This window comes from Budorcas taxicolor, chromosome 1, assembly GCF_023091745.1.
Source record: "Budorcas taxicolor isolate Tak-1 chromosome 1, Takin1.1, whole genome shotgun sequence".
Taxonomy (NCBI): Eukaryota; Metazoa; Chordata; class Mammalia; order Artiodactyla; family Bovidae; genus Budorcas; species Budorcas taxicolor.
In genome coordinates this window covers 145,493,465-145,520,410 of record NC_068910.1, presented here as the reverse complement: position 1 = coordinate 145,520,410, position 26,946 = coordinate 145,493,465, and the positions used below count along the sequence as shown (strand labels likewise).

The following is a 26,946-nucleotide window of genomic DNA, read 5'->3' as shown; positions in this document are numbered from 1 at the left end:
AGAAAGTGTTAGGTGTAGAAAATGTTGAGAGTAAACTACTGGAAGAAGAATGCCTGAGTAACTGATTCTGGGCAAGGTATGGAAGGAAGGTGCCACAGACTTAAGGAAGGTCTTGAAGGATGAATGTCAAGATAATTTGCTGGGTTAAGAAGAAAGAAGGACATTTCAGGGGCAGGGATGGTTACGTGTAGGACTGGATAGTCACTGGATGCACAAGGAAACTAATTTAGCAATAAACTTACTTGGCAGTGTCACTGGAAAATATAAAAAGGTATTTCTACCTAGTTAGAATTACTATTTAGAGATTTGTTTTCTATAAAACTATCAAAAGAGGGTCTCTGGGCTGGGCATCAACTTGTTGCAACCGTAGAGCTAGGTCTTTCAGCACTTTTCTTGGTAACAAAGCATTATTCCCAGGTCTATGTGAAGCAAACACTTACTATATGCTCTCCAAGAAAGAATAAAGATGAAGAATGGGAACACGGGATTAGGAAAAAGTGGAAGCAAAGACAGAACACCATGGGCAGCCATAGTTGTTCCAACCTGGTGCATCTGATTCAGCCTCCAGTATAGGATTTTATAAATGCACAGCTGCTGATGTCACACCCATGGCAAAAACTCTTCAGGGGCACCAGCCGTGATACCGGGTGCTGGAAAGGGAAGATGAAATGTGCATTCTTTGACACCTATGATCAGAGTGTAAACTGGAAGAGAAGTTTTTAGAAGTTTGGTAATGAGTCTAAAACGTTCATACTGTTGACTCATATGTTTCTTGATATTGATCACAAGAACATTGCAAAACCTAAGTTCATACAGATATGAATATTGTGGCATCACTTATTATAGTGAAACTTCTCCCTCTCCCATTTCTAGGTTTATGAAAATGGTAAATTATATGGTATCATACTATAGGACTATTATAATGCTTACAGAATTAAATAACACTAAATATGTATATGTTATAATTTTAAGTGTGAAGGCAGAATGTAAACTTTTACAGCATGTTCTCAACTATGTAAGAACGTGCATAGAAGACAAAAAATTCCCCCCAAATCTTAACAGTTGTGAGTTCTGGGTCATTAGATTAAAAATGATTATTTTCTACTTGATGCTTTCCTAGTTATTCTGCATTTTCTAAGTATGTATTACTATTTCAATTTAAAAGTCATTTAAAAATGCCTATCAACTGCCATTTATACTTGGAAAGATGTAAGTTTCCTCACCTGATGCCCTAGACCCACCCCCATCTGGCGAAAGGCTGCCTCCGCAGTGTTTTCCTGACATCACAGGGCAAGTTCCTGCTCCAGACACACACAGCAACATGAAGCTCCCCCAGAAACCTCACTGTTCCCCTCTCTTCTGTGCTTCCACCTCTGCTGTATCCCTGCTTGAAACACTCTCTTTCATTTTTACCTGCCCATCCAGACTTGGCTTGAGTGCCATCCACTTCAAGAAGCCTCCTGGACCTCCATGCCTGCAGTCAGATTTAGATATTCCTCCTCAGATTTTCCCAGGTAGACATATATGGTCAAAGGAAGAACAGGGTGCTTGCTGTATTGCTGTGGGCAAGAGATGGCTGCAGTAATCAGATTTATGTTGAACAGAAAAGGAGATGATGGACTAGGCAAAAAGGGAAAAGGCACGTGAGAGACTGGATGAGTTCCAGGGGCGGGTGTTCTAAGATGGCTGGGAGGACGTGTTGCAAGTGGGGCTAGTATGACACATTCTACCTGTGGCCCCAGTGGTGGCAGCTGAGGGAGAGGGTTCTGATGGAGATCAGAGTCAAGGAGAAAAGAGGCTAGGTCAGTGGCTCCTCAACTTTGCTGCATGTGAGAATTACCTGGGGGGTGGTGGTATTTAAAAATAATGATGCTGAGGTTGCCCCTATACCAGTTAAATCAAAATGTGTGGACCTCCTACTGTATAGCTCAGGGAACTATATTCAGTATCTTGTAATAACCTCTAATGGAAAAGAATCTGAATATATCTGTATATGTATATAATGAATAACGGAATCACTCTGCTGTATACCTGAAACATGGTGAATCAACTAAACTTCAGTGAAAAATAAAGTGTGAGCCTGGAGCCAGGCATCAGTATTTCCTTTTAAAGATCCTCAGGTGATTCCAAAATGCAAACAGTTTGGGAACCCCTGGGCCAGGTTACTGGGTAGATCATTCCCATGGGCCAGTGATTCTCAGAGTGTGGTTGTTTCCAGGGGAGGCCGAGCGGCAGCACCAGCCTCACCTGGAAACTTGTTAGAAGCGGAAATCCTCAGGCCTCACCCAGACCGACTGAATCAGAAACTCAAGAGGCTGGGCTGGGCGGTCTGTGTTCTAACAAGCCCTCTGGAAGAATCTGAGGCACACTCAGGTTGGAGAACTCGAGCCTCAGGCAATAAAACTGCCCCAAACATACGCAGGAGTTGGCGTGAAGAGAAATGTAAACAAGTTACTTCCTGACTGCTTTGATCCACAGCTTCCTCACTCTGAAAAGAAGTTAGGAATAATAATACTGACCTCAAAGAGTGGTTATGAGATTCAGTGGCAGGGGTGTAGGTGAAAGCGCCTGGCACAGAGCGGGCTCCAAAAATATTATCAGTTTTGCTTTCCTTTATGTCACATTCACCCTCCCAACTCCCAACTCTGTGTACCTCAGAGCTGTGTACAAGAGTCTACACCATCATGTTCAGGGTAAAACACATTTAACAATCTGCAGGGTTCCTCATGGTTTCACACGTCCACACAAATGCCATAATTCCAGTTGAGCTTTAGATGAACTGGGAGTCCTGGTCCAGCTGTTTTTCCTCCTTTAAACTCTTCCCTGACTGCTCCTTTTCCCACTTCTTCGATCTCAACAGTCCCATTTTGCTTTTCTATCTTCAGACCTGCCTGCAGGTGGGAGGAGGGGCTGGACCTCAGTACTGACAGGCAGAGGCTAGCAGGGTGCTCATATTTGAGGAGCACATCTTCCTTCTTCAAACTCTCTGGAAGCCCAAGGGACAACGTCTTAGTTCTCAGTGAGGTGTGCGAGGTCCCCCACTATCTGTCCCTGTTCCCAGCACAGGAATGCCTCTGCGTGGAGAACTCCTACTTACCCTCCTGTGTTACCCCAGGCAGCGTGCCTTTTCCCCTCTCCTGTGCTCAGTGGATCTCGCCCAACGACAACTGTCTCTGTACACATCACTCTCCCAAGCCCACTGAGAGATGAAGGCTGGGAGATAATATTCTTATTTTGTTTATGTTTGAATCCTTAGCAGCCATCCCAGGCCTTGGCATACAGAAGTGAAGTCGCTCAGTCATGTCCGACTCTTTGCGACCCCATGGACTGTAGCCTACCAGGCTCCTCCATCCATTGGATTTTCCAGGCAACAGTACTGGAGTGGGTTGCCATTTCCTTCTCCAGGAGATCTTCCTGACCCAGGGATTGAACCCAGGTCTCCTGCATTGTAGGCAGACGCTTTACCATCTGAGCCACCCCCACTAAATGCTTGTTAAATAAATTGAATAAACGACATGCTTTGGTGCCAAAGACTTTGACATGTTTAGCTTGAAACAGGAAAAAGATGGTGATTAATAATAATGATAAAACAACTTGCCTAGATGGAAACTCGGTAACATGCTCTCCATGCATCAACCCATTTAATCTGCATACAGTGAGGGCCCAGTCGGGTTTTCACCTCTCTTCTTTAATGAATAATTTTTATGTTCATTCTCATCTTGGCTGCTGGTTCACACTGATGAAAATTTCGTCCTTTAAGATGTGAGGGATATGTGGGTGTCATGATCTGGGCTCCTTGCTTGTGGGGCCCTGGAGAAGCATGGGAGATCTAGCAAGGCTTAGCAGGATGCCTTGCTACTGTCAATCCCACTGCCAACCCACTTTCCCCTTCCATCAGCACGAAGGTCTGAGGACTGCCATGGCCCACCCTGGGAATCAATCAATCCTCAGTGGAGGTGCTGAAACTCTGAGTATGTGATGGCACCCAGAGGATTTCTGAAACATCGCATCCCAGTGGTGGGGAAGGCTGCCCATACCCCGTGGTGGCTGTGTGATGTAATAAACTGGTGGGCTCTGCCCCCTTATGTAGGTTCCAGCAGCACCTGTGGACTGAGTTGCTAGGGCTCCAGCCCAAAGTAAGGATGGACACGGGTCGATTCAGTGGGCAACATGCATCAGCTAACGCAGATCTGAAGCTCTGACGGACAGGTCTGTGTGTCTGATTAATTCAAAATGCAGAAATGTGTCACCACTACATGCGTGGCCTCTGACAGACAAATATGGAGTCACAGGATAAAGGTAGAAGGCTGAGACACTCTGCACAAGTTCTTGAGTTCGGGGCTAACAGCCTGATGGCTGTGTCCATATAGGGCAGGGTGTTTGTTTTCTGAGTCTGTTCTTTTGCTTGGGGTGCCGCAGGCTGAATGGCTTAAACAACACACATCTAGTCTTTCATGGTTCTGGAGGCTGGAAGGTCAAGGTGAAGTTACACCTTGCAAGGTTGGCTTCTTCTGAAGCCCCTGTCCTTGATTTGCACATGGCCAGCCCCCACCCCTGGCTGCCTCTTCATGTGGCCCTTCCTCTGTGCACCCCCAGGGCCTCTCTCTGTGCCCAAATGTCGTCTTCTTATAAGGACACCAATCAGATGGGAGTAGGGCCCTAACTGCCCATTTAAACTGAATCACCTTTTTAAACTATCTCCAAATACAACCACGTTCCAGGGTACTGGGAATCAGGGCTTCAACATATGAACAAAATTCCCCCCACGATGTCCCTGCCCATAAGAGGGACAATAATAAAACCTGTATCATGGGTTATTTTGAAGACTAGAGAAAGAAAGAATGTGCAGGTGTGCAGTAAAACAGCAACTAGAAATGTCCCTTATCACTCGGTTACTGAGACGCCAATGTGCATGGGGAGGGCGGGTGTGCTATCTTCTCACTCTCCTTAGAAGGAAGGGATGCAACCCTGCCCTGCCTTGCGGTTCAGCCCCCACTGTCTAGAAGGTGAGTGGTAGCTGGCAAGCTCGACCCGCCAAGACTCTGTCCCCTCCCCCTTGGGCTCCCCTCCTGCTACGAAATTTCCATGGAGATAGGCCACACACCCTAGGAAGCTCAGGAACACTGAGCCCCGCAGACCTGGGCACGGATCAGCCCACCTAAGCTGCCCACTGGGTCTGGTCTGTGAAGATGAAAGGCTGCTTCCAGCTAGAGAGCTTCAAAGCTGGCTTTGAAGCATGGCAGCCTGAAAATGGCCTGGGGGTGGGGAGACGAAGATGGAGGGGACTTTAAGGCTTCCCTGGTCACACAAAGGTGAGTAAGTAAAGAAGGCTGTCAGTTACCTGCCATGTTCCCACTTGGTCTTTCACAGCACCAGGCCTCAGGTATCCCAATCATAATTTATCTGAAGAGTAATCTGTGACCTGTGCTTTCCCTAGAGATTCTAAGTCAGACCCAGCATAAAGGAAGAGGGGCCCCATGCTGGCAAATGGAATAGGTAAGGGGCTCACCCCTTGGCCTAGAGAAGGAAATGGCAACCCATTGCGGCATTCTTGCCTGGAGAATCCCATGGACAGAAGAGCCTGGTGGGCTACAGTCCATGGAGTCTTAAGAGTCGGACACAACTGAGTGACATTATGTCACGTCACCCCCGGCCTTCTATAAACCCAGGGTGAAGAACATGCCACTGGGCCAAAGTGTGGCGCACAGAGCATGGGCTTGAGGCAGATTCGGCACCCACTAGTTCTATCACTTTGGGATAAGTCACTTAGCTCCTCCAAGTCTTCTTATCAGGAAAATGTAGATCTAATAACCACTCTGGCAGGACTGCTGTAAGGTTTAGAAGTGATGCCATCCAGGGCCTGCACAGAGAGCACGAAGAAGGCCCTCAGAAAACAGGGGTCCATTACTGTGACTTTAGGTTTCTTTAGAAATGGATGTCCTGGAAACTGCCTTTGCTGCATAGTAAGTGTGTGGCCTTTTGCAGATGGTAAGTAATGTAACCCAGAGAGGATAGTTCAGGAGGAGGAGGAGATGGAGGGGGAGGAGCAGGGCCAGAGGAGGAGATGGGAGGGTAGGAAAAGGAGGAGAAGGGTGCTGAGGGAGAGAGGTGCAGAAATACTGTGACCTTGAGATTTTAGGGTGACTGTCCTTCTGGCAAGAGAAGCATCCCTATTTCAACTTCTTTTACTTTAAGACAGGGAGGTTTTTATTTGTAAATGAGTTTCTAAGTTCCTTTCCTTCCCCTGTGCATGTGTGTGTGCGTGCGTGTGTGTGTGTGTGTGAGTGAGAGAGATACAATTTCACAACGGTCCAGGTGACTGTCCCTTGCTTCTGGGCTGAGCAATGGGATGCAGAGCCTTTCAGTCACGGCTCTGTCACGCCTGGTGCAGCCAGGCACCCCTCCTGATGAGCATTTCCTCGATGCCCTCGTCACACTGGCTGGCAGGTGTCTTCCACTCCCAGAAGGCTGTAAAGCACCATCAGGAGCAGGGCTGCAAGGTGGAAGGGAGAGGAGATGCCCTGCAGGCAGGGCTGGGTTTCTGCCTCAGCTCTGGCTGTCTAGTTGTGTGACCTTGGGCCAGTCACTTTTCTTCTCTGGGCCTCTGTTCCCTTGATCAGAGGCAAGGATATTCTATCCTGAGTGTTAGTTTGAGCTCTTCTAACAAAGGTGGAGGCTGGGGTTTCTGGTCGGCTGGGTCAAGAGCAGGCTGGCAGCAGGCCTTGCCATTTCTCACACTGTGCAGAAGACAGAACATTCTGTGCAGCTCTACACGGAGACAAGAGGAAGAGCGAGTGTGGACCCACAGTGGCCTTTGTCACTGGTTCCTAAAAGCCTGTTTGTGCGGTGGGGTGGGGCGGGGGGACAGGGCCTCCATTCTGTGTGGCGTTCCCTTCTTGGGTTTGGCTGGGCTCTGATGAAGGCTCTGTACATTGGGGGAGGGGGCTCCTTATCCCCTCCATGCCTCTGGGCAGGTGCTTCAGAAGGGGAGGGCAGAGTGCTGGTGGAGTTGTGTGGTGGGAGATTTCTCCAGAAGAAAGGGTCTCCCCAAGTGGCTCTGAGGTGAGGGTCTGACATCATCGTGGCGGCAAGAAAGACCAAGAGTGAGATGTCTTTTAAGGCTTGGGAGGTGGTGAAACTACAGGAATCTTGAGCTGGTGCTTCCAATGACAACAGGAAGAAAAGGACCAGTACTGGCTACAGACTCTAAAGCAGGCCTAGAGCTTTATAAACGTTACTGTTTTTAATCCTTGTGGCAACTCTGTTGGGTACAAACTATTATCCCAACATTAAAAAAATAAAAACTTGAGGCTCAGAGAGGTTGAAAAACTCACCTAATGTCACAGAGCTGGCATATGGTAAAGCTGGAATTCAAACCAAGGCCTGTCTGACATAAAAAACAAGCTTCTAAATAAAGGATGCAAAGCAGAGACCAAATGTCTTGGCAGGCTGGAGTGTCTGAGGGCAGGGAAGGGGGCGTGTAGTGGGGTAAGCCCCTCCCTGGCTGCTCTCGGGGGAGATTTCTTGGCAACACAGTCTTGTTAAACAGAATGCCGAAGCTGAAATCCTAATTGGTGTGTGACCTGGCATTACTATGCCCACTGAGCTCAAGAAGCTTCAACTCCACATTCAGTGTCTGTAACAGAATAAATCAGTTAGTGGAGATTTTCCAGTTCAAGCCCGAGGCATGACACACACAAGGTGCATTATGGAGAACAACACCTTCTGAACTAATCACAGCTCAGAGGGACTCACGTACCTAGAAGGGCAAAGCTAGAGGAGAGCTGCGACTCTCTGGCTGTTGGGTCAAGACCAACCAGAAATGTGGATGGTGGGGGAGGGTATTGTGGCATGGAAGGAAAGAATACCAGGTTTGGTATACTTGGACGTGGCTCTAGTCCCAGATTCACCAATTAGTGAGGCCTTGGACAGGTCAATTAATCTCACTGGGCCTCATTTTTCTAATTATAAAGTGTCTCTCAGGGGTGCTGTAAGGGATGAAAAAGAGACGATGAATGCAGAATATTTCTAGTAGCATTGAGTGCTGATTTCAAGTAGGTGCTTAACAAGTTTTGGATGAACTGTCCTGAAAATGGGAAGAACTGGGTGCTGGCTGCAGGTGGAAGACACAGGGCCCTGCTTAAGACATCCATTCTACCAACAGCAGCCACTGGGAATGGGGAGGGCTCTGAAGTGGAGGAAGACAGGAGAAGGCTGAGTTTGTGGGCAGAAGAGGCTGGGACTCTGTTGGGTAGTGTTCCCTTTGTTTGTCTCCCAATTCCTGTTGACTTTTATCCATTTTTCCTCTCGTGCCACTGACTCTCATTCAAGGCCTTAGACCTGTGAGCCTGTGCTCTGCACCAGCCTCCTAACTGGACCTCTTGCTGCCAGTTCCTTTCCCTTTCTTCCAGTATTTAATGCGTGCTGCTCTCTCATCCTATTGCTCCTGGCTTAGAATGCTTTATCTCTTCCCGTTAGTCAAAGGATCACATACTCAAGGGCACATTATTCAAAGGCCTTTACCAGTCTTCCCTTTGCTATTTCTAGGTGCTAGGTGCTAATGCCCTAGCCCATGTGCCTCTTCTCTCATTCCATCTTTTCAAATCCATTCCAGCTTCAAGTATTGGCACACATACATTCTACCTTGTTCATTCATTCAGTCCTACATCAAATATTTATTGATCGCCTCCAAGGTCCCTGGCACAGTGCTGGGCAGCTGGGGACTGAGTTCCTAAGGAATGTCGCTCCTATTCTTACCCACCCCCACTCCAATGATACTGTTTCAGCCGATCATGCCAGTGGTAACTTGATGGTTCTACATGTATTTTTTACATTAGATTGGGAAGTATTGGAAGTCAGGTCCATGTCATCATGCTGACACCCTCTACGGCATCTGGAGCATTCAGTACTTGAAGGCAGGTTGGCATCTGGTTCTATTGGGTATTGTCTCCATTCTTGGGACAGTCACTTAACCTCATTAGCCTCAGCCATAAAATGGATTAAGAAATTAAATAGGCAACAGCTTGGCTCATAAATATGTGCTCAGTAAATAACAGCCCAACACATATTTATTGATTAATGAAGAAGATAAAGAACTTCTCACATGCCTTAGACATAGATCAAGAAGCATAGGTTATGCAAAGTGTGTGGCCAGCATGGAGTCTTGCTGTGGGTTGAGTCTTAGGAGGTGCCAGGTATTAAAGCTGCTACAGGGGAACAGGAGCTGGTATGTCGGTCAAGATGGGGCAAGCAGAAGAGGGAAAAATCTACAATGTCTAGGCCTGCCAGAGAGCCGGTCTAGAAGTTTCTTCCGCAAGTGAAAAATGAAAGGTTCTTTCGTTCTATTTTGAGCTGCAAATCTCCAAAGGCAGGAATTCAGTCGGAGTTTAACTCCAACTTGAACCTGTGTGAGCAAGTTTCCCTCTGGAGAAGGGGAACAGCCTCTGGAGGCCCAATTCTGCCTCCCCTGCCCCTCCCAGTCTTGGCAGGGAGTGGGTGGGAGGAGACACAGCTGGAGGCAGAGTTCTCTTGATTCACAAGTCAGCTGGGAAAGAATGAGGAATTGCTTCACTCGAATTTCTAGTAAATGCGGGTTGGGTCAGGGACAGGCAGAAGTGGGGAGGATGGGATGGGTTCTCTGGTGTGTGTAGAAGCAATTCCATGTTTGAAAGACTAAAACTTGGGCTCTAGTCCCCGGTCCACCAACTTGTGTCACCCTGAATGGGCCAAGTAACCTCCCTGGGCCGCATTTTTCTACTCTGGAAATTTCTTCTTGGCATTCTCAGCGGGGGCAGCCGGGCCCACCAGTGCAGTACTTCTCAATCTGGAGCAAGCATACACCACCAGGGGATCTTGCTGACAGGCAGACTTGGCTTCGGGAGGTCTGGCCTATATTCTGACACTCTCAGGTGATGCCTTTGATGCTGGCTGTGGACCACATGAGGTCCCAGTGCAGGGCTGGGCAAACCACAGTTGGAGGGCCAGACCCAGCACCGCTGCTTGTTTGTGTAAATAAAGTTGGACGGGAACCCAGCCACGCCCGTTCGCCTGCGTGTTATCTATGACCACTTTCCTGCTAAGTGGTTGGAGGAAAGCAGTTGTACCTGAGATGGTAGGGCCCACAAGACCTAATTATCTTAATAGTTACTATGTGGTCTTTTATAGGAGAAATTTGCAACCTCTGCTCTAGAGCACAGAAGGCAGGCCTGTGTGAACCAAAAGACTGGCGTTTCAGTCCGGGTTTGGTCAAGCCAGCCACTTCACCTTGCTGGTTCTCACTCTCCTTATCTAGAGGAAAGGACCTCTAGATTTCTAAAGAGACCTGTGATTCTGGGATTTCAGTACTACATAGGAAACATTATAGCTTCTACGGGCATCTGAGAATCAGGCTGTATGGCTTTTATCTGGAAGCTGTGAAAGCACACCTGGGTAAGCCGCAGAGTCCAGCAGACAGCCTTGACAGGAGCAGAGGGGCTGCGCAACATCGAGGTAGCTGAAAATACACAGGGGCTCAGAGAAAGGACCAGGAAGGATGGAAGGGGACCTCCTGGCCTCCTGTACAGGCTGACGCCAGCACACGGGCCCTGGAACACGGCTCACGAGCATCACACACACGTGTTCCATCCCATCAAACACAATTCCCTATCTTACCACTCCAGGTGCTCCTGGCCCTGGGAGCTCCTGGTCAACCAATGGTAATTAGCTCTTTCGAGGTCTCAGAGACCATGCCAGGCACAGGCAAGTCGAAGGAACTATGACATCTAGAACTGTGAGCTCACAGTTGGGTGGGAGAGACACCATCTGAGTTAATAATTACAGGACAGTTTCATGAGCAAACCACAGGGGAAATGCTTGACTCTGGGTCCCTACCTTGGGCAACAGGTGACGCTGTCAGCACGGCAGGGAACGTGGGGGTGGGTAGTGGGCTATAGGAGAGGAGGGAGGATGTGTAAAGAGGGCGAAGACAATGCCTTGGGCTTTGTTGATTCCAATGTGGGTGCCTGAAGGACTGAGTGACAAAGCTGATTTTCTGTGGAAAGCAGAGCAGGGTCACTCTGCAGGCCTGCCACTGTCACAAGGAATGACTAGTATGTTGCCATGGTTACTTCCCAGCACTGAGGGACATCCCAGTGCACAGCTAAGTATCTCCAGGCTCTTAGGGGGTCACTCTCCTTGCTCTGTCTCAGCCCTGAGGTGAGACCTTGGCCAGAGAGACCTCTGCAAAATGCATGCTTTTTAGGAACATTTCTATTTTTCAACTTGAATGAGCATTAAGAAGCTGGTGATTGCTCACTATGACTGTCTTTCTGGTCTCCACCAAATAGGAAAATTGGGAACCTACAGCCCTGGACAGCTCTTGAACCCAACTGGCTACTTTCTGTTCTGGTGTCATACAAGCGAGGAAGGAGCCCCAAGAAGCAATGAACTCATGTGCTCGTGATTATCGTGTTGTCTCACTGAACTGTGGCTCTCCACCTGGGATGGTGGATCTATGATGTCTAGTTGGGGTCCCTTTCCCTTGTTTTGGGATTAAGGGTATGACCCATACAACTAGTGAAGATCTATGCGGGCACTGCGTGGGCAGACTGAATGACCTGTGCCTGCATAGTGGTGTCAACTGAGTGTGAGGCAGCGGGTTTTCCTCTTCCCAGGCAAGGCCTGGGCATCTGGGCGGCATATTTGATGACTATATGCTTTTGCCAGGAGGCTGCTTCTGTAAGTGCCTGCTAGTCGGTTTGAGTACCAAGCTAGTGAGGCATATCTGTAGCCACACCCGGCTGGCCGACTGGCATACTGGGTAGCCATGATACTCCTTCTTAGTACTTATGACAGATTCTAATTATATACCTGTCAATGGGACTATTTAACTGAGGCCTGGCTCCCGCAATCCCTAATGGCTGCAGGCGTTAGGCCTGGTTTTGCTCGTCACTGTGTCTGGCATTTGGTCGGTGCTTCGTATGTGTGTGTTGAATAAATGACAGAAAGCCTGTCCCCACTGCTGGGAAACTAACTCAAACTGCATATCCTACCAACGGTGTCTGTCTCCCTGTCTTTACAAGGAATTGAAAAAATTATTACCTAATGAGACTCCAGGCAGATTTATGCCCTCACTGCTTAGAAACTCGTCTAGGACACTCTGGTGGCAGTTCAAATGGGATTGACTAAGAAATCACTGAGGGGAAGGTGACCTTAATATTGAATAACCAGAGGGGCCAGCTGTGGTTGACATAGCCTCAAGGCTACTACTGGCTCCAGACTGAAGGCTGGACGGGGACAGATATGAAGCTCAGAGAAGAGTCTGAGAACATGTGTAGGAAGTCTCTGCATTCACATCCAGGGTGGTGCCAGGCAGAAGCAGTGGCAGTTTCCAGGGCTTTACTCTCTAGCCTCTAGCCTGATAAGGACTGATGCAATCTTGTGCCGTGCATACCCTTGGTGCTTCAAGATTTGGCACGGTTCCCCTTACCTTGCTTCAGCAGACAGCTTGCTCAGGTGGAACCCCCACACTGGCAGCAACAGCCAAACACATTAGGCACAGAGCCAACAAGTAACCTTTGTTAGAGTTATGGGTTGCTCTAGACCAAATTTCTGAAGCAGAGATCAAGAGAGTGAAATTCTAAATTTGGTCATTTTCTTACATACTAAATACTCCTTATTTTATTCTTCTGATCACTATTGATCAAGTGCTTACTATGTTCTAGGCATTCTGATAAGTATTCTAAGTGGATGATCTCATTTAACCCTCAAAACAAGGTGGCTATGCTGAAGGAGAGAGATTATAACAGGTTCCATTTTGCAAGGGTTGACATGGAGGCTTGGAGAGGTTCAATGACTCAACCAATGTCACATGGCTGGTGGTGGGGAGGCCTAGGTCTTTCAACTTCTAGTTAAATGGTTAGGCTCTTACTCTACACTGACTCTCAGCTATAAGTCCTCTAGGCTATGGGTCGGGAAGATCCCCTGGAGAAGGAAATGGCAACCCACTCCAGTATTGCCTGGAAAATCCCATGGACAGAGGAGCCTGGTGGGCTACAGACTGTGGGGTCACAGAGAGTCGGATACGACTGAGTGACTTCACTTTCACTTTTTCAGGCATATCTTACCAACTGAGTTTCTAATGGTTTCATAAAATGAAATTCTCAGTTTCACAAATACTTGCATTAAACAGTTTATAAGACGATTTTTCTCTAACATTTTTCACGGAGGGTCTGTTCCTGTCCAGCTCCAGAATCTGCTGCCCACTGTGCTCACAGACCAAAGGCAAGATTCCTTTCTCTCTCTCTACCTCCTTCTGACAAGCATGTCTATAGAAATGGGCCAGGCAGAATGTTAGTCTTTGAAGGGGACACAAAGGTGAAGAACACATGCTCCCTATTTTCCAGGTGCTGGCAAGAGAAAGATACGATGAGGATACACATGCCTACGAGAAAAGACCACCTATAACCAGTGTGCTGTCAAGACAAAAGGCAAAATTAAGTGCTCTAGGAACTCAGAGGCCAGATTCACTTCCAGGGGTGCCACTATAGGCTCCAGCAAGCAGATGGCCCTTGCGGTAGGTCTTGCAGGAGGAGCAGAATTTCAACCAAGTGTTTGTTTGGATTGGATCATAAATACTTCCTGTTTCCTGAGTGTCTCTGGCTTGTGCAGTGCACATAGTAGGTTCTCAAATAAATGTTCTAGGTGGACACTAACCACTTGGGGCCAGGCTAGGAATCATGAACTTGGTTCTGCTGCAACCACTGGACATAAATTGTGTAAGTCCTGCCACTTCTCTGGGCCTCTGTTTTTCCCAACTATGAAATAGTGACATGGTGGGGAGTGGGTATACCCTTACTCATGGGTTTCTGGTTAGGACTAGATTAAGTCAATATATGCAAAACTAACTACAAAATACTATCTGTCACTATTCTTATTGGTATTACAAAAACTAAAAAGGATGAATGCTGTGGACTGCTCAATTATCCAACAACTTTTTTTTTTTCTTTTGACTAACTCTATTGGGTCAGGCACTGGGGATACAAAAATTAAAATCATCTAGCCTCCATCCTTGAAAGGTCTAGAAGAGAGGAAGTAGGTACAACTGATGGTATGAGTTTAATGTGCTAGGGCAAAGGGGCGGCTGGAGTGTGGCAGGATCTCTACTGTTTCTTAGTGACAGTATGGGTAGGCGGCAAGGCTAGAGATAAGAACTTCAAAATCAGAAATTTGGCTGTCAGTACCAATTTAAAACAGAAAGATTAGGAGAAAATTTTCTTACAGCTTGAGGTTATACTATGTTCCAGGTACTCTGACATCCATCAGGATAACAAGCTAGATGTTATTACGCCAATTTTACAGATAAGGAAGCTGAGACTCAGAAAGGTTGGGTGACTTTCCAAGGTTTATAAGATTATAAAGTATAAAGCCTAAATTTAAACCCAGGTCATTCAACTTCAAGCTTGGTGCTTTTCCCAGGACCACTTCTTGCTTTCTAATCAGCCAATGGTTGTATAGAACTCATTCCATGCTAATCTTTTTTTTTTTTTAATTAAAAAACATTTTTGGGGGTCTACACTGCATGGCATGTGTGATCTTAGTTCCCAACCAGGGATCAAACCTGAAACCCCCGCACTGGAAACACAGAATCTTAACCACTGGACCACCAGGGACATCCCCATGTTAATCCTGATTGATCTTTTTTGGATTGCTTTTCCTAGAAGAAAGACTGACCCATGATGAGATTTGACAGTAACCTTTTCTGCTGTCATTTCCTTTAACAGTTCCTATGATAAACTCCTTCCCTCCCACTAATTTCTCCTGTCTCCTCCCTGACTAAAATTGCCAAAGAGTAACAAATCCCAGCAAATGATGAACGGTGCAGAGAGAGAGATCCCTACCTTCTCAGCCACTGGCCTGTAAGGTGTGAGACAAAACACACTGGAAAAAGAAACCTGCCATATAATTCCGTTCAAGGAATTCATTGGACCAAAACCTGGCCATGCCATAATTCTGCAGCTCTGTAAGGAACCTGTGTGCTACGGGAACCTGTACAACTGTCAGATTTGCCTGTGTTACAGATAATGAAAACTGAAACCCAAGAAGGTGAGTGAACCTGCCCAGCGTCACACACTAGCGAGAGGCAGAGACTGCACAGGAACCCAGAATTCTCGACACCAGGCCAGTGCTTTTCCACTAAAATGGGTCACCTCCTTAGCTTTTCCTCAGTAACATCTCATCTTTTTTTTAAATTTATTTATTTTAATTGGAGGTTAATTACTTTACAATATTGTATTGGTTTTGTCATACATCAACATGAATTCGCCTTAAAGGAGATTATGGCCCTTTAAGAGAGCTCACTGTTGGTTGGTTCTCTGCGAAGCTAAGAAGCCAAGGCTCCCTCTTCAGCCTCTGCTCTGATCAGCTCATGTCCTCATCTAAAGAACAGGAAGTAGCTTCATTTTTAGCTCCGAAAGCATATTCTTGGGGTGAGAAAGGGGGATTTGAGGAAGAGAGTTCCTGTACATGATGGTCATGAGCGATCAGCAGATATTATTCTTGCTTGAAGAAGGGGAAGATAAATGGTAAGACATGTAAGGAACTGACAGTTGTCCTTGAGTTCTAACCAGAACACATCCTCAGCAAGGGTGTCCCCAAGTCTCTGCCTGATATGGGTGGTGGGATCCTGCCCTGATTCTGTTCTGCTGAGATGACAGAGTGGGGGCTGGGATGAAAGCTCCAGGGTGGGAAAGTTTGCAGGAACTTTCTACAACCTCCAATGCTTCCCCCACCCTCTGCTAGTACCCACAACTTCCCCTGCCAAGGGAGGAAGGAGGAACACATTACTCAGTTTAATAATTTATACAAATTGAAAAGTTTACTGTGTGAAGGAAAAGGGACTTAAGAGGGCAGCAGAGAAAAAAAAATTCCCCAGTTCTCTCTTAAAAAGGACAGGTGTGACGGTGACGCCTCTTGATGACCTTGGAATATGACAATCTGATTGTCTAACAGGTAGGTCTGAAATAAGCCAGTAACCACTTTCTTGGATGGTCAGCCAAGTTTTGTTTCCTTCTACTGGTGGGATCGCATCCAGTCTTAGGACTAACAGCCTCAGACATCAAAGAACCCAGACTCCGGTTCCTGGACACTTGTCTGTGTCAGTGTTTCTCAAACCTGGCAGCCCATCAGATCGTCTGGGGAGGTCCAGACTCCCAGGGATTGATTAGGGAGATCTGGGCTGGGGCCCAGGACTTCATTTGCTATAGACAGGTGTGGTTTAGAAACCAATGGTCAATCCCATCCATTCAGTTATCAAAACTTCTACATCAGATGTTGGGTTTATAGCAAAGAAACCCGAGGTGCCAAGAAGTAGGTGAATGCCAGCACTTGGATCTGAATCCATTCTCCTGCCTCCTCACTGGGGGATCTTTGCCACAGCCCTCCTCACATACGGCTTCTCCCCCAGCCCCTGGTCACCAAGTCCACTGGGGATCCCTGGGGGGTGAGTGAGGCCTGTTTGTCCAATCCACAGAGGAGTCAGAGATGCCAGGAACTTTGAGTCCCATTTGGTGCATTGGTGGAAATGGCTGGTAAGGCGTAGGGCTGAAAGTAATTTTAAGGGCATTCTCAGAGACCCATGTTCTGTATCCTGGTGGGTAGGATGGCCTACCTGATGGCCTCTAAGGCACACTACCAAGTTGTTCCAGGCAGAAAGAAGAGTCGGCTCATGGAGGCAGCCTGCCATGTTAGAGGTGCCAGGGTGGCAGAGGCAGAGGGAGCTGAGGGGGAGTAAAAGAAGACATCTAGACCTAATGAGAGGCCAGACCATTTAGGGTCCTCGAGGCCACGTGAAGACCTTTAGACTGTAATCTTAGCCACTGCAGAATTTAGAGAAGAGTGGCACCGTCAGACATATTTGCCCATGGGCATTCTGATGAGGTGGTGAGAACAGACTGTAGAGGGTGGGGGTACAAGCAGGGAATTCAGCTGGGAGGATGTGCAGGAATCCAGGGGACAGAGGACGGCGGCTCAGACCAAGGTGGTAGGAATGCAGTGGTGAGAAGTGGGTGAATCTTAGATGTTTTTAAAAAGTAGAGCTAACAGATTTTCTGATGGGTTGGATATGAAATGTGAGATAAAAGGGAATCGAGGATGCTGCCAAGTGTTTTGGCTTAAGCAATGGGCAGGTTGGAGTTATCGTCAACTGAGATGGAGAAGGCTGTGGGTGGAAAAGGTTTGAGGGAGGGACGCTGGAGTTCAGTTTTGGACTTGCTGAATCACTCGCCCTCACGTGGTACTTAAATAAAGTCTCACTACTCAATGAGGTCATCAAGGGAGTGAGAGCAGACAGGGAGGAGAGGGTTGAGGGCCCTGCCTAGGGACCCTCCAGCATCAAGAGGTTAGAAAGAAGATGAGGAATCAGCAAAAGAGACTAACGAGAAGTAACCAGTGGGAAGAAGGGAAACCAGGAAGGTGTGGAGTCCTGGAAGGAGTGATCAGTTAGGGTCAAATGCTGCTGACAGATGAAGCAAGATCAAGGTTGAGAACTGACTGCTGGATTTAGTTACTGAAGGACTGGTAATCCTGACACAAGTAGCATTTGACTCCTAACCTCATGGAGTTTCAAGGTTTGATTACTGACTGCCATTTAGGGATCGATCCCTTACTATACATTTTCTCTTCTCAATTAGGTTATAAATGATGACGCATCAGGGATGAGTCAGTGTATCGCTGGGTTCTTGTAAAGCTGCAGAACCTTCTAGAGCCTGCTGTAGACCCTAATATGGTTTGCTCACAGACCCACCTGAATATGGCTCCCACTGGAGCACTGACCCAGCACGATTTTTCTCATGCCTGGCTTACCTTGGACACAGAATTTCAGTTCCTTGGGGTCAGTGACAACCTTCCTGCTTTCCCGGATCACAGCCCGGTTCTTCTTGGTTTCTCCCCAGAGATTGGTGCCACCATACATGCTGGGAATGTTGAGAATAGCAATGCCTTCGAGGAAGATGCTGCTCAGGTCCACCCCAACCCCGTCACACTGGGGGACAGAGAAAAAAAGGTCATCTGTTAATGTCCTCATTGTATCCCAACTCAAGGTGCGGTGAGTGTGGTGGGGGCTCTCATCAAGAATGTGACAGACCCTTAGCCACCAGCCAGCCTCTGTCAGAAGCTGAATCTTGGCTAAAGTTGCTCAGGTCTAATGCCTTATCCACTGCAGTGAGATGAGGGAGGTGATTTCCTGTCAGCTCTGAGGGTATAGTACAAAGCTTCAGGAACCATCTCTAGCAGGGGTCCCCAACCTCTGGGATCTAATGCTTAATGATCTGAGGTGGAGCTGAAATAATAATAACAGAAATAAAGTACCCAATGAATGTAATGCGCTTGAATCATCCTGAAGCCACTCCTTCCTCTGTGGAAAAACTGTCTTCCACAAAACTGGTCCTTGGTGCCAAAAATGTTGGGGACCACTGATGTATAGATTTAGAAGGGCTGGTTCAGAAGACAACTGCAAACTGAGCTCCAGTCTAACTTCATTATCATCAATCCTGTCTCTCCTGCACCACTGTGAAGATACGGTGGGACATGGAGTCCAGATTCGAACAAATGACAGGAGAGTGTCATCTTACCCCTTCTTATTTAATCCCTCTTGTGAGAAGTATAAGACTTTAAGATCTGGCCGGCTTTCAGACTTTTTCTGTCTCCTGTATCTCTATCCTAAGTGCAGTTTTGGCATATGTGCTTGCTGATGTAGCAGAGTTTCTTTATCCAGTCTCCACCACCCGCATCCCGCCAGGTACAAAAGGCCAGAAGGCTTGACTCTCTCTGTCTCAGGTATCTAATAGAAGTCAGCCTACCTTGGCATAATGCTCACCAACACAGCAAGAAATATATTAGCTCTGATCCTTGTTCTTCAGAACTGGAGGTAGTTTACTTCATTTACAGAAGAGAACACTACCCAGAGAGGTAAGCTAAGTTGTCCAAGATTGCACAGTTGATAAATAACAGAGCAGGGATTCAAAGTTGGGGAACTGGACTACAAAGCCCTCTTTATCTTGCTTATTATGAGGTAGGAGAAAAATTAGAAGCATGCAACAAAAATCTCTCTTTGAGGTTACCTACAAATCCAAACTTATAGAGATTTCTCAAAAGAGGAAGAATACAAAGGTAAGGCTTGTTGCCATTCATCCGGGCATCCTGATTTCTTTGCAGCTCCTAATTTATGGTATCTTATCATCCCCATGACTTGTTTCCCCAGCTACAAAATGGACTAGAGTAGGCTTCTCTTGTGACCAGGAATTCCTTTCTTTATTAGGAAGTTCTGATTATTTGACAGGTCTTTTAATGTTGACCTGCTCCTTCTGTTCCTTCCTGCTTCCACCCATTGGTCCTTTCCTCCCTTCTGAAGTCAGAATGAGCCTCCTTCCTCCTCCATGGGAGCGCCCACCAGGTACATGATGATATGTACACTTCATCACCATGTATATGTACTAAAACGTTGCCATTGACCAGTAAGCTTTTATACACATCTCCATTATTGCCTTCATAATAGGTATGATAATAATCTTATAAATTAGTTAATAATCTTACCAATTACTTTATAATAATCTTATAGATTAGTTACTTATTATAAATCTTATTATAGATTTATAATAATCTTATAAATTAGTTACTAAGATTACCCTCATTTTACATTTGGGGAAACTTGCCCAAGTCGCACAACTTATCAACAGAAGTTCGTGGATTGACGGCAGGCCGTGGAGCCTCAGTCTTAGCCTCTCCTCTCTCTCTCCTCTCTCTCACACCACCATCTAGTTGTGCCTCCTCTGGGTGAGTGCTCTCAGCCCTCTGGCCCCTCCTGTGGACTTGACCTGATCTACACACACTATGGTTTGTTACTCTCCTACTCTATGAGGTCCTGGCACTAAAAACACCACCTGTGGCAGGGTCTGCTGGCACAAGTGGCAAAGGCATCAGCCCTTCCTGGGGCTGGAACCCCCCAGTACTATCATGGCCCAGAAATGAGAATATGGGGAGCCCATGTACGGGCTCAATATGTCCGCCATGATCAATATCCTTACTGTCATGTATGACCAAAGTTGCATTAGCTCTTTTGTGAGCAGCTACATGATGGCTGAATCACTTCACCTTGAATGGGAGGTCATCTCAGGAACTCAGATCCTGATTCCATCATCTACTTCTCGGCCTGCTTGTCTTCATCCTGAACTCGTGTACGTATTTTTAAATAACTTAGACAGAGGGTTTTACACTTATTTCATCTGGCTTTCAGCCCAAGCTTCCTCCAGTCCATCTAGTTTATATTGAATCTTCATTCTATGACCGTATGCCATGGCTCTCTTCTCATTTGGAGACTGTCTTTAATACATGTATATAATGGGCAAAACAGGGAACAAGCCCTTTCCTTGGTCAGTTTAACACACCAGATATTGTACATTAAATGGTCCTTGGGGTATGGTTGCCTTATTAGGGATGCATTCTCTGTGTACGACTGTCACCTAGCCCACTTTTCATTACAGTGGGGAATCATGGAACTTAGAGATGACAGGGACCTAAGAGAACACGTCCTATCTTTCATCAATGAGGCTAGAGAGGTTAAGGTCACTCAACTCATAATTGTGGAGCTGGGCTAGTATCCTGGTCTGCAGACCTCAAATTTGTGCTCTTTCCACTGAAACATAAGACATTGTGCTGAGATCAAATAATATTTCCTAAATGACCACCTTACAACCTCTATCAGAAAAGGAGTAAGAGAACTCATATAAAGCCAAAAATGTCTCTAAAGGGCAAATACTTAGTTAATACTTAATTCCAGAATTTTCCCAGGGATTGGGATAAAGTTTGTCAGTCTGTGCCTTCCAGAATGTATCCCTAATTTTTAAAAAACTGGGACATTTGTCTGTTTGCCTCTCATTGGCTGGAACCTACTCTGCTTTGTAGATTTGTTGAAGTGGTCACCAAAAGACATCTATATAGGTTTGTCCAGCAACTTCGATTTAAATGCGTATGCTTTCCAAGGTCAATTAGTTCTCTATTGATCAATCTTGGGTTCTGATACCCACCTTTATCATCTATTCTTCTATTTTTTTGTTAAAGCTACTCTCTCTCCCTCTGGAAAAGATAAAAAAGCTCTCTTGGAAAGGCAAAATCCTAATGAGGTATGCTTTCCATGTTCTTTTTTGCTTCAAACACTGTCTAAGATTCTGCTTGGCCTTCAGCTTGTCCAAAGCCAGGATCCCAGGTCTGAGTTGCCTTTGTATATTCACACTTGGGTGCATACTCACACCTTATCTGCGAGTATGTCTGATGGTGGTGCTTTAGTGACTAAGTCATGTCCTACTTTTGTGATCCCATGGACTGTAGCCTGGCAGGCTGCTCTGTCCATGGGATTTCCCATGGACAAGAATACTGGAATGGACTGCCATTCCCTTCTCCAGGGGATCTTCTCCACCCAGAGATGAAACTCTCGTCTCCTGCATAGCAGGCAGATTCTTTACCGCTGAGCCACCAGGGAAGCCCCTATGAGTATGTGTACAACCCTCCAAAAGCATGGACTCACCCCAGACCTCCTTGTTGCTGTCATGGTGATTATTATTGTTTTTTTAATTAAAAACTTTTTGATGTTTTCTTCCTGAAAGAATTAATGAACTGTTAAGAAATTTACTTTGGGATGTTTTTCATCTTTTTGTCCTTTAAACACATATTCTTATTTAGGGACTTGGGCTAGAAGCCCACTGGATCAGACTTTTCACCAAACTCTCTGAAATTATCTTTGTTCAACCTGGTGCCCAGCACTGAATTCTTGCACCCTTATTGCCTCCTAGACCACTCAGACACTCTTTCTTTTGGTTGTAGTTACTTCTGCATGAGCTCAATTTAATCAGTGTTGGCCAAAATCCCTCCTCCCTTCTAGAGGTAATAATAACAATATTAGCAGTTATCTGATGAGAGCTTCCTTGTGCACTGTCCTGGTCCTGCCCTTACACTCTCCTGGGATGCGTACATGAACACCATGAGGGAGGAACGATTGGTACCTCCAAGTGACAGAGTCTCAGAGAGGTTAGGGTGCTGGTGCAAGGCTACACAACTTCCACTCTACAGGCTGGCAGAGCTCAGTTGCAAACCTAGGCAAGTCAGATGCCAGATTCTACTTTGGAGATGAAAGTCAGTGCAGCAACGTGGGACTTTTGCTGATGCTAGACTTTTCACAAAATTAAACTTCCAGCTGTTTGAATAACTGAAATCTCCCACCACTGCTCTGTCTTATAGATACTAAGAGGAGTGCCCAGCACGCCAGTGTTGGTATCAGTATTATACTTGCCTCTGTGCCAGCTTGGTGTGTTTTTTTTTTGTAAGTAAACTAGTTGCACAGCTCAGTCCTTGGTACCTAGTATTCCACAATGTCCCCTTTCTTCCAACTGCCATTTTAAGTGTGCCCTATCCCCTCCACCTCTGGTCATAACAAGCTCAGAGTGTTAGTTATTAACTTGGTAAGCTATTAACCTCTCTGGAAGAGCAAACAGTCCTCACTTTGCTTTATGATAGGATGTCCCCTCCCCCACCATCTCACTGAGTCACAGGTGGACTGGGGAGAGTGGAGGAGGTGGGGGGAGCTCGGGGACTGCTGGCTATAGATGCCCCCTCCTTCGGAATGCACCTATTTGAAAACTGAGAGGCAGTGCCTTGTCTTGGAAGGAGCGTGCCTGAGCTTGGAGACAGAGATATGGGTTTAAATCTTGGCTCTGTCACTTGCCAGCTGTATGATCCTGGATCCTCCTTGGTTCCTTAACTCTTCCAGCTTTAATCTGTCATTTGTATAATTGGGTGGGGGTAGGGAAATTGCATCTACTTAAAGAGTTTGATTGGTCTCTGGAAGGCAGTAGCATTCCATAATTGTCTGCACTGTTATTACTGTTAATAATAATAATAATACCTGTGCTATGAGGCATTTTTCAGCCTGAAATCATTCTCCCACTGTCTGAGGCCTTGCTAGAAGCATTTTAATGGCCTTTTGGCCCAACTCATGCTAGTGGGAGCCTTGCCAGACCATACCTGCATGCCCATTCTCCACGCTTCTTGGCCTAGACACCACGCACTGATTTCTTTCAGAACCCCAGGGCTGCTTAGGGCTCGGGAAAGGTGGAAAGCTGCCGTGCTGGATTTGGAAACGTGGAGCCGTGGAGAGAAGTACACTGGAGGCTTAAATGGTACATGGCCCCCAGCGGGTTCCTGAGCTAAATCCTCCAGCAGTTCCATGACGTCATGGGGCCCCACCCCCTGCTCCCACGGGGGAGGGGAGAGGGGGGGCTCCTGGGGAGCGTGCAGGGAGGGCGGCAGTCCCTGCGCGCACCGTTGGCCGTCCCTAACCTAGCTCTGGGCCGGCAGGCTCGCCTCCGAGTCGAGGCTGCGTGCAGTGAAACCCAGGTAGTTATAGCCGGGTATGGGTTGAAACAGAGACAGTTCTTGTCCCCAGCCCCCCGGCAGCATGCACGCACACGCCCCGAGCCGTACTCCCAGCCGGCGAGGGCGGTGAGGTGCCGGACACGGGTCTGAGGCAGCGGCGCTGCCGGCGCATGGGGTGGGTGGGTGCAGCCCGGCCCAGCCCGGCTCCTGGCCGCCTGGAAGACGTTCAGGAATCTGCCGGAGCGCGGGCCCAGAGCCGCCCGCACCCGCCTGCTCCAGGCCCTGCTGTGCCGGCCCGCAGCTGTCGGCGAGTTCAAACTTCGTGACCCCTGGCGAAGACAATCTCAAGTTCTAGTTTCTGAGCCGAGGGACGGTGGAGAGTCAGTGGGTAGTCCTATTCATTCCCATCCTCCCATCCCCTTCCACGCATCTCATAATTATGGGCAGAGCTAGGACCTGCCAAGTTCACCGTGCTGCCTGAGAGGGACAGAGCCGAGGATGTGAGAGGGCACTGGTGCTTCCCTGTCCGGGCTCTGGGCTTTTCCGCGCCCTGGGTGCCTGGCGGCCTCGGTGACCTGAAAAAGGCGGCGGATGGGGAATGAGGTCGCCTCCATTTTAGCCTTGTGGATCCTATTTTTGAAGGTCCTTAGAGAAGGAGATCCCATAATTTATTTGATGACCTGTTCAGTTTATAGCAACTAGGAAATTCTCTCGTCTTCTAACCTCGATTCAAGGTGCCACCGATTGCACTGATTTTCTCCAGTTTAGAACTCAAGTGTTTGGTTTCATCCTCCCTGCCATCTGGCAGTGTTCGCTGTCTGGAATGACCTCTTCCAGGTGGATTATAAGGTGGAACAACCCTCACCCCCCATGGCTCTGGGGGCATTTGTCCCCTTTCTGCTTGACATTTTCTATCTTGGGTTCCCCGTCACTGCCTTCTCTTGATGGACTCTCTCATCTTTGATAACTCCTTCTTGGACTTAAAACAAGCAAATTTTTATTAGGGATATTTTCAAATATACAGGACAATAAAATAATAAATCCCATGAATCCCAAATTTAAGCTTCAGCAGTTAGCAACTCATGGCTAATCTTGTTTGAACTCTAACTCAGTTCATTTTCCCCACCACCATGTTGAACTATTATTTTATAGCAAATCTCAGATATTCTATCATGTCATCTACAAATACTTCTAAAAGTAAACTGCTCAGTCATGTCCAGCTCTTTGAGACCCCATGGGCTGTGGCCTGTCAGGCTTCTCTGTCCATGGAATTCTCTAGGCAAGAATACTAGAGTGGATTGCTATTCCTTTCTCCAAGGGATCTTCCTGACCCAAGGATTGAACCTGGGTCTCCTGCATTGCAGGCAGATTCTTTACGTATCTTTAAATGATAAGATTCTTAAAAAGGAATTACCCCAATTCTCTGATCACTTTTTAAATGTAACAATAATTTTTTAATATTGATAAATATCCAGTAGTTGTTCAAATTTCCTCAAGAGTCTCATTTAAAAAAATAACTGGTTTGTCTGAAAGGTCTACAGGTTGAACTTGGCTGATATGTCTTTTAGGTTTCTTCTGATCTATAAACTCCTTGTTCTTTTTTTTTTCCTTGCCTTCTAATATTTACTGGGGGAAATGGGTCTTTTGTCCCATACAGCAGTGCTTCTCAAACTTTAATGTGCATACAAATCACTTCAGGATGATTTAAATGCAGATTTTGATTCAGGACATCTGAGGTGGCCTGAGACTGCATTTCTGCATCATTATCTGGTGATAATGATGCTGGGTGTGGTGGACCACACTTTGAGACAGAAGGCTGTGTAGCGTCTCCAGATTTTGGATTTTGCCTTTTGCACCTCTGAGGTATCTTTTAAACATATTCCAGCCTATCTGCAGGGCTGATCAAATTCAGGATGGACGTTTTAGCAAGATTACTCTATCAGTGTATTTCCTATTGCATCTCATCAGCAGGCACATAATTTGCTTGTCTCACTTTTTGGTGATGTTCGTGTTAGTTAGTGGGTTCAGGTGTTGTCAGCTTGAATCTTTCGTTCTAGAGTTCTTGATCAGTGGGTAGAGGAGGGCACGACAACCCACTCCAGTATTCTTGCTTGGAGAATCCCATGGACAGAGGAGCCTGGCAGGCTATATAGTCCATAGGGTGGCAGAGTTGGACATGACTGAAGCGACTTAGCACAGCACAGTCAGTGGATGACGATCCTTGTCTGGACCCATATCACAGTCCCTCAGTGGTAGGATATCCCTGTGGACACCCTAGCACCCTTTCTACACTCTTCGTCTAAGTCTACAAGTGCCATAAAAGGATCTCTCTCTCTCTCGTTTCTGCATCTGTGTTCTCATGGAATCAAAGATCTGAAGTGTTTTGAGAGATCATTCAGTCTAATTACCTCATTTTATAGATGAGAAAAATGGAGGTTAAGGAGGTAAAAGGAATGGTCCAACGTCACATAGCTAATCAGGAGTGAGCAGATCTGGAATCAGACCTTTGGTCACGTAGTCTGGCAACTAAGGGGTCAGGAGTGACTTTGTAAAGAGGAATTTTAGCAGCTGAAAGAGGGCCAACGCACAGAATCTTAGAATGGTAAAGCCAGATGGAACATTTGGTTTGTTAATATCTTATCACCATGATGAGAACAATTAGCCCTAGAGTTGGTAAGTAACTTTCCTAGATCACACAGCTGTCTCTTGCAAGAGCTAGGGCTTAACTAGGGCCATATATGTGGGTCACAGAGTTGGGCCTACTTGCTTTTTCTGTTGTACTCACTGTCTGAACTGCCATGCAGCTCTTTTATGCCTGTGAAAATCCTACCCTTTCAAAAACTAAACTCCTCCTATGAGGCCTTTCCTATAGAGGCAGCTGCTCTAGATAGAAGTTGATCTTCCCCTCCTCTGAATTTTCCTTGCTTTTTCTGTTGTATATTGAATATGTATTCTGCCATGCATCAGGCATATGTACCTGTCCCCAGGAGATGTTAAGCTCCCAGAGGGGAGGGGCCACATGCTACCTGGCTCTGTGTTCTCCATAGTTCTGGCATGTATTACCCATTTCCGAAGTCCAATATAACTTTTTTAAACTGGAAGAATTCATTTGTGGAGAGATCCCCAAATGAAAACCAAGGTGTTAAAGAAACCTGGCAAAGGGTCTTTCCTTCCAGATGAGTTTCTACAACTTCCCAGGATGAATATATTGACCAGTGAAAGTGGATTGAGTATCCATATTAGGGAGAAATCTGGAAGCTTAATCCAAGACTTCAAGAAGTGGTCCTCTGATCACAGCTAAGAGAAACCTGTATCTAACTGCTAGTAGTAAGCCTAGGACACATGGGGCACTACGTATGTGAGAGTAATGTTAAGAGACAGAAGATAAGAATGATGGGGCCCTACTTACTCAGTGCTAGACCCTGGGGAAGGAGTGGGAATGGGTCCTTAAGGGATCTCTCCAGTCAGTGCTAGAGGCAGTGGTATGCTGCTAAATGTTTAACAGGATCTCCAGGATAGAAAAAAGCTGTAATTGTGGTGTTTCATGGT

At 46.7% G+C, this 26,946-nt stretch overlaps 1 protein-coding gene across 1 annotated transcript in view; it reads right to left on the bottom strand.

The window, feature by feature from the left end:
• The window catches only part of DGKG (diacylglycerol kinase gamma), a 171,381-nt gene that overhangs the window by 18,255 nt on the left and 126,180 nt on the right, over window positions 1-26,946 (bottom strand). The window contains exon 21 of the mRNA XM_052658950.1: window positions 17,839-18,016. Within this exon, the coding sequence (XP_052514910.1) occupies window positions 17,839-18,016 (178 nt within the window). The remainder of the gene's footprint in view (window positions 1-17,838; window positions 18,017-26,946) is intronic.